Source organism: Mastacembelus armatus, chromosome 15 (genome assembly GCF_900324485.2).
Source record: "Mastacembelus armatus chromosome 15, fMasArm1.2, whole genome shotgun sequence".
Lineage (NCBI taxonomy): Eukaryota > Metazoa > Chordata > Actinopteri > Synbranchiformes > Mastacembelidae > Mastacembelus > Mastacembelus armatus.
In genome coordinates this window covers 7,591,558-7,610,561 of record NC_046647.1, presented here as the reverse complement: position 1 = coordinate 7,610,561, position 19,004 = coordinate 7,591,558, and the positions used below count along the sequence as shown (strand labels likewise).

Sequence of the window (19,004 nt, the reverse complement as noted above, 5' to 3'; positions counted from 1 at the left end):
GTAGAAGCGGGTGAAAGGTTTCCAGGTGACCAATTTATAATTGGTGAGCTTCTATTCTAATATGACTGTGTTCATGCAGACTTTGCTAATGATTTTAAAGTTTCAAGACTGTAAACCATTTGTAGCTATAGTATAAATCATTCATCCCCAAAATACCATGTTGGTATTTTAGCATTATTGCTCCTATAGTTTCAAAAAGGTGTGAGCCGACGACTAGATGACTACAAGAAAACTACTGTGCATTACAGAATATTTATACAGTAACCATAATACGAGCTCTGTGCGTCATTACTTTATTTCAACAATTTCCATGCTGTCAGCCCCTAGAGGCCCAGTCGTGTGTCTGACGGTCCGTGAAGGCAGCATCCCACCCTAATTTTCCCCAACATCCGGGAGCTCGGGGCTCAGCGGTGTGCGGACTGGGTGAGCAGGGCTCGGGCAGCGGTGGAGAGGCGGATTGATGACAGCTGTCAGTGTGGACAAAAATACTACCAGGCTCAGAAGAAAACCTCGAATGGCTCTCCCCTAAACCTCCAAGAGAGAAGGGACATCGCCTCGGCCGTCCTGGGCCTTCTTCACGGTAGCGTAACGTTTTCCCAACGTTAACGGTGGGACAACGACGGGAGACCAGTTTGTCTCCTCAGAGCCGAGCTTAGCCCCGCTGCCTGTCCAAGCTAGCTGCCTGCTAAACGGGTCAGCTAGCCCCGGCTCTCAGAGGGTGTTGTCGGCGCTGGGGGCCATTACTGTGCGCAGGACCTGAGTGGATAACTCTGGCTTTTGTAGAGAGGTAGTTTCAGTGGAAACGGAGTAAGAACCTAAATGGTTAGCTAACTAACTAACTTTTTAACGAGAGTGTCGGGAGGACGAAATGCTAGTTAGCACTGCTGGTTAGCTTACCAATAAGGTGGCTAACCCTAGTCAGTCCATGTTACAATTCACAAGTTATCGCTAACAGGGCGGTGTATATCGGTGTAACTTTAGCTTTAACCCAGCTGTTTCTTTTCCCTAATGGACATGGGATATCGACTTTAATGCTAGCTTTGTCACTGGTTGGAAAACTAAATGTTTCAGTAACTTAGCAGTAGTTGTATCTGGTTGTCTAATGTTAGGCAATACCTAATCATCCAGTTGTTATTTGATAAGGAATTATCCAGTCATTGATTTTTTTTTTTTTTTTTTTTTTTTTTTTTTTTTTAACCAGTGTTTGCCAGGCGGTCAGACTGGTAATTATGAGTCTTGAGTCGACGGGTTTAGATCATCAGACCAGGAGAGCTCATGCCCCGCTTGGGTCCTAAACTAGGCGTTTTCCTCCCTGTCCGTACCAACCAGCCTCACTGCTCTTTTGTCTGTGTTATCTGTTAGCTTTGATGCTACCTCAGGAATATTGTTCAATAAACAATAGGTTTGTTGTTGTTATCCTGCGTCTTTGGGTCTCTGTTACTGCCCTTTATTGGATCATTATGTTCAGTAATCATGCTTGTCACATAAAGCTGGTTCATATCAGCCACAACTGCTTATGCAAAGCTCTTGTGGGTGCCATACATAAGTGTCTGTTTTTGCAGGAATGGAAACAGGAGATAGGCAGCATATGGGAAGCTAGAGAGAATAGACTCATACACATTGAAACACACTGCATTAGACACTCTTTATGCATGTGCCTCAATATTCTACCATGTGTTTCTGTTTATTTGTTGAAATAAGTTTCCTTTGTCTTTTCTTGTTTCATCTAGGTACTTGCATACGGTCCGGTGTATTTTGCGACCTTACACATTATCGGTGAAGCTACATTTGCAGAGGCAACATGGGGACACAAGGCACTGGAAGAAAGCGTGCCCCTCTAAAAGATCGGTTCTCAGCAGAGGATGAAGCCTTAAGTAGCATTGCCCGGGAGGTAAGGTCACAACCCATGACAAAAACCCTGTTTATTCATTTTGGTGCATATTATGATGACCCACGGTCATATTTTTCTTTATACTGTTCCACTAATGCATTGCTGAATCAATGCCAGTAAGATTTTATCAAATTTTCTTGTTTTTCTTATTTAGATAATGGCCTCCTCAAGGATAAGTAGAGGATTGATTTGTCAAACTAAAGTGTTGTTATATTGTCCAGCAGCACCATCACATTTTAAATTGAAAGCAACATGAGTAAGCAGTTGAAACCACTATCAGCTGTCACATTGCACTCTGGCTGATAGAGTGGCCCTATAATGTTTTACCAAATGCTGAAGATGATAATGTGAATGTATCCTAATTTTACTTCTATTAGTAACCATTATGATCTCATTGTCATGACTTACTTTCTAGTTTTAAGACTGATTAAAGAGGGCCATTGCAATGAACATATATATAACAGCTCTAACAATCTGTAATTGGCAGACAAAGGGACTGGAGGTACTGGAAAAAATATTTTATCATCCAAGTGTTATGCTTTTTAAGTTAAAGTGGGCCAGAACAAAAATGAGTAGACTGGAAGAAATCTAAATATATGAAACATATGCACTATGTTTTTAATACACTCAGTTTAGCATTTGGTATATTAACTGTCAAATGTACTTAACTAGTGTCTTTCACCAATAGATTTTGATGTCTTTTCAGTAAAGCATATTGATTTTATGATTATAGTAATAAATGGAGCAGGAATACATAAAATGAGCTCAGTTAAGTAGTTGATGGTGATGGAACTAACGTTAATAAGTCTACAGGTGTGCAAGTCCTGGCTTAAAGACTTGTTGCTTTTTTTTCAACAACAGTCATCTTTGTGTGAATGTTGGAACTGTGTTATGTGTCAAACTTCTGTCTTGCTTACAAAATTCTGCTTAACACCTAGTTGTTTACTCAGCTGGAGACAGGGGTGTACTGTGTCTGTTGTATAACCAGTTATGTTGCCTTGAATTGTAGCCGTCAAACGTTGTGTCAGCAAATGAGGCCTGCTGCATACATATACTTATATGTGGATATTCAGCTTTTGCTAATCAGTTTGAGTTTAAACCCAAGCGAGTGGAAACAGCTGGTTTGGACTAAAGAGAGACTGACTTGACTTAGTGTTTTCGTTTGGGGGGAAAACACGAGCCTTGCAGAGAAGCTGCCTGTAAAGACATGCCCATGGATTATTCCATTCTGTTACACAGCAGGCCTGCCATTCCTTTGCCTTTTTTCCAGAATGGGGTTGCTAAAAATGTGAAATGTTATGGTTATTGATCATTGTTTTTTGTTTTTTAAGCATAACTTTTGGATACATTGCAAATTTCCGTGAAGTCTTTTGATCATATCAAATAATTTTTTGTTTTTGCAGGTAGAAATGTAACTCTGGATGAGTTCATTTTTCATAAACATTTACCTTGGCCCATTTTCAGAATATTTTATACGTACTGTTTGAGAGCTATGCAGTGCTTAATTCCTGGGCAGTAAGCACAAGGCTCCATTTGCTCTTTGTGGTCATGCAGGCCAATCATAGAAACATGAGTCATCTGACCCTTCTAGTCAGATCCTAAAGCTGAATCTCTTTTTGGAGCAAACCAGAGATTAGATAAACTGTGTAGAGATTTCAACTGGTCAGTGTCTAAGTTGGAGCTTCTGTCTTGTTTTCGTTGTTTCTGGTTAAGAAAAGTTACAGCCTGTCTGCCTGTTTCGTACTGATCGCTGCTGAGAATGACTGTGAATTTGAGACTGCACCGTCACCAGCCTCTTCCATTACCTGGCAGTCAGTCTCTTTGAATACCACCAGCTTGCTTACAAATGTGACAGTGGCCAAGTATTAGAATCAGGTGATCTCATGCCTGTTGTCAGATTAATCTCTAATGGTACTTCGACAAGGCAATCACTGATTTTCCTCAGTACACAGAGGGAGTGTGTTTGTGTCAGAGCTGTAGTTCATAGTCCATATGATTTGTAATATCATTGAGTCACTATTGCCATAGAACGTGACACTTTCTCTTTCCACCTTCAGTTACAAGACAAACATATTACTGAGCGAGTTAATAACTAATGGACAAGGACTGTCATTTTGAACCAAGTTTTGAACCTAGCAATGAGCATTTTCAAAGGAAGACTAAACTAATGTAATTTTGCTGTTATTAGAGAGACCCAAAGTTAATCATTTACATAAAATGGTATTAGTGTGTGACTGTACAAATCTATTTTTAAAGCCTGATTGCACTTACAAGATATTTTATTCATTTTATTTCATTATTTGTTTCCACAGTGCACATTCTGTATCAGTCTCAATAATAGTATGTTATTATTATTTTCATTATACATGTTGCTTGTTTCATCCAACCAACATTATCCAGTTTACCACTCTTTTTAATATAGTTTGCAGAGAAACAGGAAATGCATAAAATCCCTTCATTTGTTTGGATCTGCCCTACCTGGGGTATTAGCTGGTAATTATCATACTGTGTGACTCTCTGAGTGCTCCAGATGACCTCTTTGTGGATTGCTGGACTTCTATCATCCAGGGTGCTGGAGGTGTATTTGATGGTACACTACTGCTGCTCAGGTTTCCCTCCCAGCCCCATGATGGAGCTTTCAGAGTCAGAGAGCTAGGGCTGGCTGGGTCAGGCTATAGATAGGACAGAGACAGAGAGCTCAGCTGTGCTGCTGTGCTGAGCAGGTCATGTTGTCAGACAGCTCAACAGGTGCAGAGCACAGGGCCAGCTGTCTTTCTTTCTTCCTCATTCACACTCTCTTCTCATCCACTTTCAGCTCCATGTCCTTTTTACATCTTTTGTAAAATGTGTTTCATTGTCTAACCATCAGTTAGACTCCAAAATTACACCTAACAATCATAGAAAATGGTTACAAAAATGTTCCATATTGCCAGAACCTAAAAAAAACTTTTACCCATAAGTGTTTTGCTTCAGTTTCCATGCAGTTTTAAAAAACAATTCTCACATATTAAACTCACTCATACACTCTTGGTATGTATAAAAGAATTGCAGATTATTTGATAATATTTCTTTCTTTGTTTATCAGTGATGATACAATTTTGGAGTTGCCAGATTGTATCATCCAGGGTCATGGTTTTTTTACTCATTAGATTAACCTAAATTAGCAGTGTGAATCAAGGTACATTAGTTACTGTACATCTGTGTAACTAAAACCATAGTATAACTAGTTCAGGATACATCTTCCTAGCATCAAACACTCAGCCATTTTTCTGTTTTTTATAATGTCATTGTTTGTACTAACAATCTGAAAAAAAAATCATACTGCTACTACATACTAGATGTACAGGTGAAGAGAATTTGGGGTGTGTTTTCAGCATTTAAACAGCACTTGTTCACTCTACGCTACTACTGACACAGGAATAGCCTATACCCATAGGCCCTCTGTTCTGGCAGTACAGATAACAAATTGCTGGAAGGCTGACAGTGTTTGTCTGTGGTGAGATACTGTACACACCACAGTCCACACACAGTATTTATGGACTGTCTTTTAGTTAGAGATAAAAGGATGGACTGCATGAGCAAGTGTGCATTCTTTATTGGTAGGATTTTCAGAGCATGTGCGTTATATAAATAGTAATATGGACATAATGGGAAGATAATGTACATAGTCACCTATGTAACAACTATTCTCACTGTCCCCCAGTGGAGAGCAGTTTTTGTTTTTAGCTTTGACTCAGACTTGTTTGTGCTTAATAAAGAGTCACTGTGTGTTCTCAATACTGTAATTCTCTGTCAGTTCATTTGAGCACTACTGGCATCTCATGAGGGCTTTAAGTTAGCTGTCCTGTCGGTGATAAGGCATCCTTGAGCGCTCTTACTGGACGGGACCACAGATCTCACAGAGGAAACAGGTCCACTTGGCCACATCATAAATTATGAACTCTAAAACAATAGCAAGACCAGTTAATTTTTTGTTCTGGGCATCCCATTTTATCCATTAACAACACAGGGTAATACAGTAAAGTTAAACAAAGTGAATAAATGATCAGAAGTAAACATTATCTCTGTACAAGGACTTGTTGCAAGGAGATAATGTTGGACTGCATTTTTTTTTTTTTTTTTTTTTTTTTGCAATTTCTTGTTTATATACTTGAAAGTATACTGTACAGTATAACCACCAGTGTAACTGTGCAATATTGTAGTATGTTTTTATGGACACATTTTCATACTGCACATTATTCAGGTTTGTCAGCGAAAACAAGGCCATCACCTTTGCTGTGCTTTTTCTTCACATTTGGCCAAATCGTCAGGCCATGACACCCTTTATAAGGCTCCATTCTTGGCTAAGAAATGTGTTCATGTTGTTTTTCACAGGCAGAGGCGAGGCTGGCAGCGAAGAGGGCAGCTCGGGCAGAAGCCAGGGATATTCGAATGAGGGAACTTGAACGGCAGCAGAAAGAGGTAAATAACACACAGTGGAGTGGCAAATATGCACTGTGACTATTATTCAACCCACCAAGCAAGATGTGTAATGCCCCATTATGGCTGCTCTCAACACAGATCAACTGTAGGTAAAACATGGACATTCTTTTATTTCTAGTTCTTTTATTCTTACATGGACTCTGTTTGCGAGCTGCTCATCTGCATCCATAGATGCTGGTACAGAGGATCTGCTTGACCTTATAATTTTTAAGAAATTTTTAGGTTAATCTATCAGTTTATACACCAAAATATACCCAGCTGAAAGAAAAATAGATGTACTGCATGTCCGCAGATGAGAACAGAATTTCTATTCCTGGAGTAAATGTCACCCAGCTTTCATGCTTCAGCAGATTTCAGTTGAGTATATGATTATATGTTTTTCCTGGCATTTCCTTCCTCTGTCCAGCTTTCTTACCACTCATCCAGCAGTAGCAGCAGAAAATGGGGTCAGATCCACCAGTGGATGGTAGGAAAGCAAGAGTGTGTTGTAGCCTCTCACTCCACTAACACAGCCTTTTGTATGGTGCTAGATTTCCAGTCAACCCTGACCATGTAGCTGCACTTGACTCACAGACTACTCTGTATCTCACTGTGAAAATATGCCTCAACAGTGTATTTGCTTTGGAGACACCTTAATCTATGACTGTGTATATTTGTAGAGCAGGCTTTGGCCTTTGACTTTATTTAGGGTGGGTGAGTCTGCACGCTGGAAGGTGGTTTGGATGTTTAGCTGTACTCCTTAAACCTCTAGCTACTTCAGAAGTGATGGGTAGTTTTGAATGTTTATAAACCACGTCTGCATGGAATAAATTTGTGCATGCTGATATATTAACACAGAAAAGAGAAGCTGAGAGTTTTAGTGTGTGCTGTTATGCTGCCTTTTCAAAGAACAGATCAAACAAAAAAGCACAATATATTAGCTGTTCTTGTATATCATTAATCTTGCTGCTGTCTTTAAAGACGATAATATTTGTGAATGTTTATGTCATCCGGTGGTTACAGACATGATGGCAGAAGTTGTTTTGCATGGTTTTGTACTTTGCATAGCAACTGTTGATCATTGCAGTGACCTTATCTATCCTTGTGATTGAGCCTCTCTACTTTCTCCATATAATTCTTACCAACTTTCATTCCTGACATTAGGCTGACACAGAAAAAGCCAGAGCCTCTAGTAGTAGTAGATCCAGCAGCCGTCTTCGCCGGGTCTGTATCTCCTCTACACACTTCCTCTTTGTCTGCCTGCATTTCTTTTCTTCTTACTCTCTTAATCCTGCAGTTAATCTCTCATCAACAATGTTCCTCTCTCTCTGCTTTTCTTCTGTGACTCTATGTTTCCACATTAACAGGGACTGGATGATGATGTCATGTCAGTCTGCAGCTACAGGGTGCGTACATAATACATCCATGCCAGTTTTATTAAGTCTGTGCTCTTAGGGGGGCATACTGCTGTGTGAGAGTCATTCTTCTCGTCAGGAACACACTTGTTAAATTATTACATATGCGTGAAAAACTTAGTAGTGTTCGTGCTTGGACACACACGTACTTGTCTTAGAAAAGACTGAACTTAATATTTTCCTTTATCTGTTTTCTACTTTGAAGTCAACTTCATCAGCAGTACGTGACTTGGGCTCTAGTAGAAGTCGATCAAGTTCCCGCAGAAAAGATGCTTTGGTGCGTTGTGTGTGCATGCATACATAATTTATATTTGTGTGGTGTTTGGCAGCAGGTTGAATACCTGAATTTTCAGCATTGACAGAGTTTAGGTCTGGCTAACTTTATTGTGCTCAGCAGAAATAACTTATATTCTAATGCGCTCAATGGCAACCAGCTGTTTTCAGATTCCAGATTTTCCTGATGTATGCATTCTTTCAGTCTGTGTCATCTACTCCTGCTCCAATTATACCCTTTTCATTAGTATATGACACACTAGGCTGTGCCTGCAAGGAAACGTGGTATTGTGACATTTTTCACTTTACTTTCCACGATCTTTTCCTTTTTTAGCATCTATGTTTCTAGTGTTGATGGAATTTTGTACTTTAATAAGGCATTTGAGTAGGGATGTCACCATCAGTCCTCTGCAATTTTTTTGTTTACCAAAACTAAACAAACTAAAAATATTTTTCTATGGCTTTTATGACAATTCCACTTAGTGCAGTATTAGGTTTTGGTAGCTTGTTAACAAAATAACCAAGTCAATTAAAATAAGTTTTAAATAGCTGACTTGCACTGAGTGCAGCGCTGTAATCGTAAAACTAGAGCAATCAAGATGAGTGATGAATAATGTAATTGCAATACCACATCAAAGTGGTGTAGCTTAACACAGTAGTGACAAATATGAATCCAATTCTGCCTAGTACTGCGTTATAGTAAAATGCCATGAGTGACTGACTGTATTCTCTAGAGTCTTTATTTGTTAGGTGTCCTATCAAATTGGTAGTATTGAATGGAGCTCTGTTACTAGAGCCTCAAGAAAGCTTATATTGCAGTTAGTGCAACTGGATACTGGTCAGTTTTATTTAACCTATTTTGACACTGCAGACACTTCTGCTGCATCATGCTACTAATTTTACTCCCCGTTTACAAATAAATACATACATCGAGCTTGATACTGATCTTTGAGATTGGAATAGGACATCCCTACACTAGAGCATTTATGAGCTCAAGTAAGGACACAGAAACACAATGATGTCTCCAATAGGATTATTGAAGGTATAAAGGTACTGATAGTCATTTGTACCTGTTGATGCCACAAAGTTTAGCTTTAGCCTGACTCTGCTGCAGTTCTCCAACATGTTTTCTGTACTGAATAACATCGCACAGAAATTGTAACAGGCAAAATGACAAATGCTTGTGTTTCTTCACTGTGGCCTTGGTCAGTATAAATAAATAAATGGTTTGCTTTTTCAGCTGCTATTGCACAACTAACATACTGTCACTAGACAGTGACACCTAACAGCTTCTCAGATGTTTGGTCTTCTTCTGATCAGAATTCCTTTGACTCGTGTCTCTTCAGTCTGATGGCCTCACTACTGGCTCTACCCTCAAGAGTTCACGCTCCACTGTACGTAATTGTGTGTTGATAATTAATCGGTGCTTTTATTTTGTCCTTTTGTTTCATTTTTGCTTTCTTTTTTTGTTGATCTTTTTCTTCTGTGCTGAACAGAGTTCTGTGTACAATGACCTGCATGGCCATAAAAAGTCTTCATCCAGCTCCTCGAAGAAGGACCTGTTGGTCAGTGTACTCTCTGCTGCTGCAGCCTCGAGCATGGAGGCTGTGTGGAGTATTAATGGTGGCTTGTGGCAGTGTTTTAGTGTTTGTCAACTTCACCCCTGATAAGTTTTACTGTTGCATTTAGCGTTTACCAATGCTGTTACCAAACCATGCTGAATGTGTTTGTAATAGACATTAGTCTGAGACTTGAGGATTTGTTAGTGTTTTTTGAGGTCATATTATGTTGCTACCCTTCCAGACTGGACTGTACCATGATCAAAGGAACTACACCAGCCTAAGGAAGACCAAACCACCACCTCTGCCATCTACTTCCACCTATCAGATTCGGGTTGGTCCTCCCCTTAGCCCTTTCATACATAGGCCTATGTGTTTAAAGGACACTGATAAATCAGTTGAAAGTTTACACTTATCTGCTTGATCTAGTTTATTGGACATTTACATGGCTATCATAGTTCTTATGTAATTGCAATAGAGGTGTGTGATAAAAGCATCAGAGCAGAGAAACGTGTTTTTGTAGGTAGTGTAGCTGAGTTTCCTTGTGTGCTATAGAAAATCAAAGCTTGGATTTTATCTTGAATCTGAAACAGCTCTTATGATCATTCTCATTTATGTAAATGACTTGCTGATAAGACAAAGATGGTGCTCCACCAATATTAAAACAGTCAACAGGGAGAGTGTCACCTCACCTGATCTCTCAACGCAACACTTTAAGCTAAAGGTTCTACATGTTACAGAGTCAGCAAAATCTTCATCCTGTTTCCCATGTACTGCAGAGCTTTAGTCTCCCTCCACCTCACATTCCCACTGCAGCTTTCCTTTTTCCTCTAAACTGGCTTTTCCCTGCTCCCCTCCCCTTTGACAGGCCACCACTTCCTTGCCCACCACCACTGGCACAGGGCTGTCTCGCAGCTACAGCACGGTCAGTTTCTGTTCGCTAGGTTACCAGCGTCTCTGTGCATGCCTGTACTTACTTTAAGAACTAGACCTTCCCCCTCACTTGTGGCCACATACATCTGTCAGGATGCCCAGAGTGGCTGGGACCCTGCATATATTTAGCTTCTGGGCCCTGAGCACTTGCCAGTGGCCACAGATTTGTGCTTCAGTTAGATAAGGCAGGACTTTCTATGAAGCCAGGGCATTTGTTGTAGAACATTAAAACAAATGGCCTTGTAGATGTTGAGGTTTCTGTTTTATTGCATGGCCCAGAGAAAGTCCCTCTATTCCAACCTGTTTAGCTAGTGCGTCAGAGATTTACAGTATGCTCCCTCTCATGTTTTGCTGAGTCCCGCATTGTCTCCCACATGTGCCCTCAGGCCTCTATTTATGATGACACTGGTCTTTGCGGCTCAGGCTACAGTTCAAGAGCTGTAAGTCATCTGAATGTGTTTAAGCAATGTCACCACACAGCAACATACTATAGTCCCTGTGGCCTGACGTCTGTCTTTATGTTCATACTGTATTTTGTCCTCCTCCCCCACATCCACAGCCCTCTGAGTACAGCTGGTACTCCTCTGGAGCCAGCTCCACTCGCAGCAGCCCTGTGGTGAGCACCTTAAAACCACCGCCGCCTTGCATGGCGTCAACTAACACCTTACACAGATGCCCACTATTTACAGGTTCTCCCCTGCTCTCTCTCACCAACCTCTACTTTCTCCCAGGGGACAATGTGTGTCACTCATACCAAACTGGCCTAAGCATCTATGATTGACATTAAACTTTGTGACATAAGAATTTCTTCTACAGTGCTGTGCTGGCTAAGATCATGTAGTTAGGGTGTTGTGTGTGACTTTTCTCTAGTTGATGCATTTGACAGAAGTATCATTATTGCATGAATTGGGATTACTTAGTGTTGCAGTTGGAGTAATCCAATAGTTTGTCTAATAGAGAGCCTGAGGCTGGATTGGTGTTTGAACATGAAGTGTGCGTCTGTGTGTATCAGAGAAAACCTTGAGCATGCAGCCGTCCTACACTACCTTGGCTCCTCATCGTGTGTGCGTGCGTGTGTCTGTGCGTGTGTGTGTGTTGGTATGTGTGTTTTCCTGTCAGAACTCCTCAGATGATGATACTGTCAGCAGCGTGTCCCAGGAACACCTCAGCAGAGGCCGCAGGGACAGTGTGGTGAGCTTTAGGACTGGGCTGTGCACAATCTAAACTGACTGTTCTGTTACAGTAGTCACAGTAGTTTCTTTTTGTGTTTTGAGTAAGAGGATTGGTTTGATAGCTCTACTAATTCAGAGATGCGTTGACCATAAATGTCTTCATAAAGAGTCTTCATGTCAGTATTTTCCTTTTGTCCCTTCTTCTTTACTTTTTGGCCTTTATTTTTCTTTACTTCTTTCTCTACCCTCTTCACCCTGGCATGTTGTTGCCAGTCCTCTGACTTCTCGGACATTAGTGAGTCGGCTGCTGATTATTTCAGCCGCTCCAACCGAAGGGGGAGTATTGTGTCTGACCTCGATGATTTGAGCATTCCAGATCTGGACACTGTAAGTTGCAAACTAAGTTCACAACAGTGGGCTGGTTAATGCAGTGCAGCACCAATGATGGATATTTTCTAACTAATGCATGATTTAAAAATAACTTGGTTTTCAAAACTAAGTTCACATGATCTTTATTGGAAACCTTTGAAACAAGTGGAGTGATATAAGGGTCGATGAAGTGGAGTGGCTGCGTGTAGCAGCATGCATCAAATAACTTCTTCACTAAGTGTTTTCTTTGTTGTTTGGTTGTCAACTTTGTATGATCTATGAACATGCAGCTCTTATTCTTGACTCATATTCCTGGACTAACTCCTGGACTACCTTCCCTGATTTACAGATGCAGAAACTGCACCAAGCATGTCCACACGGGATGCATGTTCTTAAAATAGTCTGCATCTCATTTTATATTATTTCTTCTCTTTCTTTCAGCTGGATGAAAAATGTGACAAGCAGTTTTCAGATTATAGTCGGGTGAGTGTCCCATTATTTTGGATTTTACTTTAGGCCTTCAAAATCTTAACCAAGCACCAACTAGGTTTTTATCAGGGAGCTATGGTGCCTTCATTTTAAAAATAGGTAGCTACATACAGGGACTCATTTTAAAAATAGGTAGCTACATACAGGGACCACAGGAGCAATTCCAGGGCTGTGTGGAGACTGCAGTGATGTTGGACAAATATGTATTTTGTGGCCTAAAAAAGCCATTTGCTTCTTTCACTCTACCACAGAGTGAGTATGAAAATAGAAATAAGAAAAAGGAATGCTCAACAGTGTTTGATCATTCAGGTGTTATTATAGACGTCAGTAAGTAACAATAGTGATGCATAAGTTAGTGGGTTTGTTGCGCTGTAACCACAGCAACACATCAGCAGCAAAACATAATTTGGCTTTCATACTCACAGCCTGTGGTGTTTGGAAGCTAGTTTGTCAGGTTTATCAAATCCACTTCAGCACATTTTGACAGTGTCTCCCTCAGGAGGATTTGAATATGGCAGGGTCACTTTAGAGCCCTGCAGTGTCAGATGATTGCATTGAGTAACATGTCAGTATTGGTTTGCATTGTTGTTGTTGCTGTGCTGTTTTTGTGTTTTTCTGACTGGAGTTCTGTGACACTTGTGTTTTCAGCCATCTTCCCGCTGTGCCACCCCAGGGCTCTCAGCAGCCACCCTAGCATCACTGGGTGGCACCTCGTCACGACGTGGCAGCGCTGACACCGGTAGCATCTATGAACCCGACACCAGTATGAGTGAACTTAGGGTAAGGTGTACAATACACAATAGAAAAGCTAACACGTGCAGTAAAGTTGTGGATGTAGTAATCACATTCTTGTAGTGCACATATTCACATGGTCTATATTTAAGCCATTTATGTAAACACCTGTTCCTTCTGCATATGAACCTCCCACAGCATTGCCTCTGTTATGCCCTCTCTACTGTTCTAAGTGTCTGCTTTAACCATTTTTCTTCATGAATGCATGGGAGGACTGGATGCAATGTGTCCCATGTAGCTGTTGCTTATATCTGGGTGGTCATGTGTGTGTCAGCGGGACTGTCTTTGGAGATGGCAGCACGGGTTCTTTGTCTGTTCTTGATAGTCCCCACCCCATCTGATGCCCCAGCTCACCCCAACCATTCCTTCCATCTGCTCTACAGGATATCTATGAACTAAAGGACCAGATTCAGGATGTAGAAGGGCGGTACATGCAAGGGCTTAAAGAGCTGAAGGTAGAGGGGCTTGAGCTCACAGCATGCCTTCTCTTGTCATTTGGAAGCAGAATGGTGTCACTAACCCTCCTGCCTCCCCACTCATATGACTCTGTGCACGTGCCTGTAGCTCCTAACACTACAGCTATGTCTTTTCTGTGTACTCCCAGCCTGAATTGCATGTTCTTCCTTCACTTCCTGTTCTTACCCAATTCCCTGGTTGTGGCATGAAATGAAGACACTCCCACAATTGAGCAGGATTCAAAGTTGCAAGAACAGTAAAAGGCACCACCTGCTGACAGATTTCCATATGGAGGCTACTCTTCTATCCAGGCTCTCAACTGGCACAGTGTTGGATGGCCCTGTTTGACTTCTCCAGTCTCCTTGAACAGCTTCCTGTTCTCTTAGCAAGACCACTGTGTGTTTTATTGATGAGTTCGTCACTAACAAACCTGACTCCTGCCTTCTTCTTAGTTAGTTCGAATCAGCTGATGCACTTTAGCTAGATTACTTTTCTTCATTTTGTTTCCTTGTTCACATGTAGTTCTCTCTTTCAGATCCTCTTTTCACACTGTTGAGTTGTTTCAATCCTGAAAGTGATTCAGCTGTTGTACATCCCATATTGGTCCCTATTGACATGTTTAAGATGGAGTGTTAAGAATTATGCCATATGTTTAGGAAAAAAATAATGTCTATGTGGCGTGTTCAGTGTGGTACAAAAACAAATTCTTTATATAACAGAGCCCACCTGATGCATATAAGTGAGCTGGGCTTTAAATCAGTTTACTGTCTTTATTAACATGCTCCCAACCCTATCAGGAGTCACTTGCAGAGGTGGAGGAGAAGTATAAGAAAGCCATGGTATCGAACGCACAGCTGGACAATGAAAAAGCCAACCTCATTTATCAAGTGGACACACTAAAGGATGTCATAGAAGAGATGGAGGAACAAACGGCAGAGATGAGGAGGGAGCTGGAAGATAAGTCAAAGGTGAAATATCACTGTCAAGGAAAAGTATTATCTCTGTCACATTTAGGTAAAGTTACAAAATGTTGTGTGTGATTTCAGGAACTAGAAAGACAGAAGCACACGTGTACAGTCTTACAGCATAAACAAGAAGAACTGAAAGAGGGAATCTGCCAGAGAGATGAGCTTATAGAGGTAAGACTGCTCTCGCTTTAGGGAAACAAACCATTTTTGCCAGTGTGACCACATCATACTGCATTTCTGTCAGCAGCCTGAAACGTGTTGGTGCCACTGTACAGGCTACAGAGGGGACACTGTGTTCTGTAGGGACTTTGATAAGGATTGATTGGCACTAGCCTGCCTCTTGGTCCTCTTCCAGTCAACTGCTCTGGCAATTCTCACATTTAGCTCTGTTTCATTGTCTTGTCTGACTTTGAGCACAATCATCAGTCCCTTCTCAGCTTCATCAGATTTAGTCTCTTCTCACCTCTTTTCCTTTGTTGCTCTCTCTTTTTGTATCTATATGTATCTATGTGCTTTCACTTCTTTTGTCATTGTTCCGTTTTTAATTTTCCTGCTCTGTTCTTCTCCTGTGCTGTGTCATCTTGTTACTGCTCAACACCTCTCCAGGAGAGCCAGCGAATGCAGGTTAAGTTAGATACCCTCACCAGAGAGGTGTTTGACCTGCAGGAAACGATAAACTGGAAGGACAAAAAGATTGGGGTAGGCGGTCCCATGCGGGTGGTCTGACAAAGTATGAGAGGCAATAGATGGTTGCACTTTTCAGCCTTTAGACAGTGTCCATCCAGCTCTTTTGCCTCTCCTGCTGTCTTCGCATGATGGAGACCCTTAGGCATTAGCAAATACCTGGACCCATCCACATTCCCAACTGGATTTGTGCATGTCAAAATAACAGGCTTTTCAGTTTGCATTTAAGGACTGAAGCTAACAAAGCAAGTACACTGGCAATGTGTTAAAGCCTGCAGTGCACAGCCTGTGAGATAAACATTTGCTGCTTAAGATCGTCATGTGAACTTAAAGAGTAATGTTTTCCATGTATTCTAGCATGACATGCATGTTCCACCTGTGGATCAGTTAATTAGTTAGTTCATGAAGACAGACTCGTAATTATGAAAGTTTCATATTTGTATGTAGTTTTTCAGTGCAAAATTAGCAGTAAGGCTCTCCCTCCTTACCAGCTCACCAGCCATATGTTCTCCTATGAACTTTTCCCATAACATTTTCTGTGTGCACGTCACATTGTGCTCATCTGATTCCTTCCTGTTGGCTGTAGGTGCTGTGCATGTTTGTGAATGGGACATTGCTGTAGCGTGTTGTGTTGCATGTCTCTCTCTCTCTCTCCAAAGTCTATCCAACTTCTCCCCTCTCTTGTCTGCTCCTGTCTGTGTGGCCAGGCCCTAGAGAGGCAGAAAGAGTACTTTGATTGCGTTAGGAATGAGAGAGATGAGCTCAGAGATGAGCTTGCTGACATCAAGGGGAAGGCCAACGCAGGAGAGGTAGGTGCACTAAAGTTAGCAGAAAGAGTTGTTGGACAATAAACTACTGTTTATGATTTTACTTTTTACTTCAATTTCACAAGCACTATGCCTAATTACCACAGTGCATGGTTGGCTAAAAAATGATGTGAAGTATTTTTATAAATTCTGATTTTTCAAATTCTGATTTTTTTAAAACTATGACAAGTGGTCTTTAGGCTGCCAGTGTTCAGCTACATACTGTATATACATGTGTGTCAAGTCTGTTAATTTATAGATACATTTGAACTTCCATAAACCTCATATTGTACCATATATGTTATATTCAATAGGGCATTTCAAGAATTTGGTTATCAAATCTCTGTCCATTCATAGCAGCCAGCTGTTGGTTTGCTTGGTCACTGGTTGGTTGGTTTGGTCGAGGCGAGGAGGGGTGGTATTATCTGAAAAATTGAACCTCTGTTAATTTTCTGGCAGCAGCGAGTGGACCTTGTGCTCAGTAGTGTTCTGTCCCCACAGAAACATGGGCTGGTCATCATCCCGGACGGCACACCTAATGGAGATGTCAACCATGAGCCTCTGTCCTCAGGGATCACTGTGGTCTCTCAGGAGGCCGCTCAGGTGCTTGAGTCTGCAGGAGAGGGCCCGCTGGGTGAGTCAGGGTGTGATTTCTGTCTAGAGCGACCTTTATGTTAATGTTAAGTGCTTAACCTTCTGTTTGCCACAATAAATTACATGACTTAAATATGTTTGCCTTCTATTTTATAGATGTCAGGCTACGGAAATTGGCAGAGGAAAAGGATGAGCTGTTGGCTCAGATCAGGAAGCTGAAGAATCAGCTGGAGGAGGAGAGACAGAAACACTCAAAGGTGGACAGTGCGTACACAGACGGGGAGAGGATCGAGAACGGTACAGACCTGCACTTTATTGAGATGCAGAGTAAGTTGGCTTCTCTTCCCTACAGGACCTTTTACAATTATCTAGACACATGAAATGATCCCAGGGATTCTTTTTTTAAACTCACTGGCTCTGTTTTCTCTGTAGGGGATGCCAACAGACAGATTAGTGAATACAAATTCAAGATTTCTAAGGCAGAACAGGAAATGGGTACAATGGAACAAAATGTAAGTGGAGAAGAAATGTCTTGTCAAACCAAAAAAAAAAAAAAAAAACAGCTCAGATTAAACAGTAAAAACAATGGATATGAGAAGTTGAGAGCTCTTAGTGCTCCAGGTCAATAATGTGTGTCCTATTTTTCAGATTGCCAGACTCGAAGGGCAAGTGTCCAGATACAAGGCAGCAGCAGATAACTCAGAGAAAATAGAAGACGAACTTAAAGCAGAAAAACGGAAACTGCAAAGAGAGGTGCAGACACAGACTCACTTGCATTCCATAGCATGAAACATCAGTGGGCTGAAGCTAATGTCACTCTTGTTTCCCCACAGCTGCGCACGGCTCTAGATAAGATCGAGGAGATGGAGATGACCAACAACCACCTAGTAAAACGCCTCGAGAAGATGAAGGCCAACAGGACCGCTCTCCTGTCACAGCAGTGAGGCAAGGCCACGTCACCACAGAAGCCCTTAAACACGCACCTCAGACCTCTGACTGCCATACTGCATCTGGAGCACATTTCCATTTTTCAGCTGTAACACCTTAAAGTTTGTAGCTAACCAAAAACACTTAAAAAATTGTAGCACAGCCAAAAAGCTGAACTGCATCTGTTTGGTTTTGTCTGACACGCCGCCAGTGATTAGGAGGAATGACTCCGAAACATAACTAATAAAACTGTAAAGTTGCTGGGAGATACTACAGAGGAAGTTTCTCATCACTACTTAATTTTTCAGAGCTTTGTACTACATCGTGTTATCCATGAGATTTGAGTTCTCTCTGGTTGGGTGCTTGGCTGTACTTTTGTTGTTTTTCTTTTTTTTTTTTTTTTTTAAGTTGCATGAATGAGTATAATGATGCTTTTCGAATATTCATCTGTCATGGCTGCTTCGGTTCTGCATCTTCCCAGCTTCCCCTCACACAGTGAAGTGCCTTTTTACACTAGGAGGCCAGGGGTCTGCACTGCTCAATGAAACAGGTACAAAAATAATGTATTTAAAAAAGGTGCAGTCATTATTTGAAAATTTAAGAACCAACTGGTGTTTGCTGCGGTTTCATTGAAATTTTTTCAAATATTTAAGATTTCTTGACAATAAATGTGTAATTTACAGAATCTTTTCTGGCTTTTTCTATTTCAGATCAGTGTCGTGGAAATATTTCATTTGTAGACTGATGTGTATGTGTAAATATGGGTATTGTTTTCCAATACTCCACAATATTTTTGAATGTTTACCATTTTAAATCACTGTAAGAAAAGTGTTTTTAAGATTTGCTTTTTTTATGCCCAACTCTGGTTTTCAGATTCACCTGTGACTATTTTTCTGAAAATAGTCACAGGTGGGAAAGTATTAAAAAAAATCTAGGTTTCTCTGTTATTTTCCAGGCTTATATGGTTGTTGGAAACTTGTAAGTGTCCATAAGGTGTTTGAAGTGGAGGCTGTTCAGGTCCTCAACACTGCACACTTGTCTCAGACTAACAAGCAGAATGTAGAAATATTAACAGTCAAGCTCATGTACTGGCACATTTTACTGTATCATTATGGGACTTGTGACCTAATTCTATTTTTCCTGGCTCCAGTCTTTTATAAAACCATGTGCATACTTGGGAATGCTCAATAAGCCACTCACAACAAAGATTTCCTT

General features: G+C 41.0%; 1 protein-coding gene across 13 annotated transcripts; it reads left to right on the top strand.

Moving 5' to 3' along the window:
• The first annotated feature begins 357 nt into the window (after nt 1-357).
• Nucleotides 358-18,474, top strand: lrrfip2 (leucine rich repeat (in FLII) interacting protein 2). 13 transcript variants are annotated; one of them, XM_026308445.2, is made up of 27 exons: nt 358-580; nt 1,731-1,891; nt 6,266-6,352; nt 6,780-6,839; nt 7,517-7,576; nt 7,720-7,758; nt 7,973-8,044; nt 9,387-9,434; nt 9,537-9,605; nt 9,844-9,933; nt 10,468-10,524; nt 10,919-10,972; nt 11,092-11,148; nt 11,652-11,723; nt 11,978-12,091; nt 12,515-12,556; nt 13,211-13,342; nt 13,738-13,809; nt 14,608-14,778; nt 14,857-14,949; nt 15,385-15,477; nt 16,170-16,271; nt 16,770-16,902; nt 17,019-17,189; nt 17,295-17,374; nt 17,511-17,615; nt 17,696-18,474. In XM_026308445.2, the coding sequence occupies exons 2-27, from the start codon at nt 1,802-1,804 to the stop codon at nt 17,804-17,806; spliced, it is 2,274 nt and encodes a 757-aa protein (XP_026164230.1). In that variant the 5' UTR covers nt 358-580; nt 1,731-1,801; the 3' UTR covers nt 17,807-18,474. The 13 variants fall into 13 exon arrangements, with proteins under 13 accessions (XP_026164230.1, XP_026164232.1, XP_026164231.1 ...); XM_026308447.2 differs by lacking the exon at nt 15,385-15,477; XM_026308446.2 differs by lacking the exon at nt 13,738-13,809 and having other exon boundaries at nt 359-580.
• Nucleotides 18,475-19,004: the final 530 nt, after the last annotated feature.

Coding starts and splice junctions, on each gene's coding strand:
- lrrfip2 (XM_026308445.2), top strand. CDS start 1,802: ATGGGGACACAAGGCACTGGAAGAAAGCGTGCCCCTCTAAAAGATCGG. Junction 8,045..9,386: donor CCCGCAGAAAAGATGCTTTG/GTGCGTTGTGTG, acceptor GTGTCTCTTCAG/TCTGATGGCCTCACTACTGG. Junction 10,973..11,091: donor CAGGCTACAGTTCAAGAGCT/GTAAGTCATCTG, acceptor CCACATCCACAG/CCCTCTGAGTACAGCTGGTA.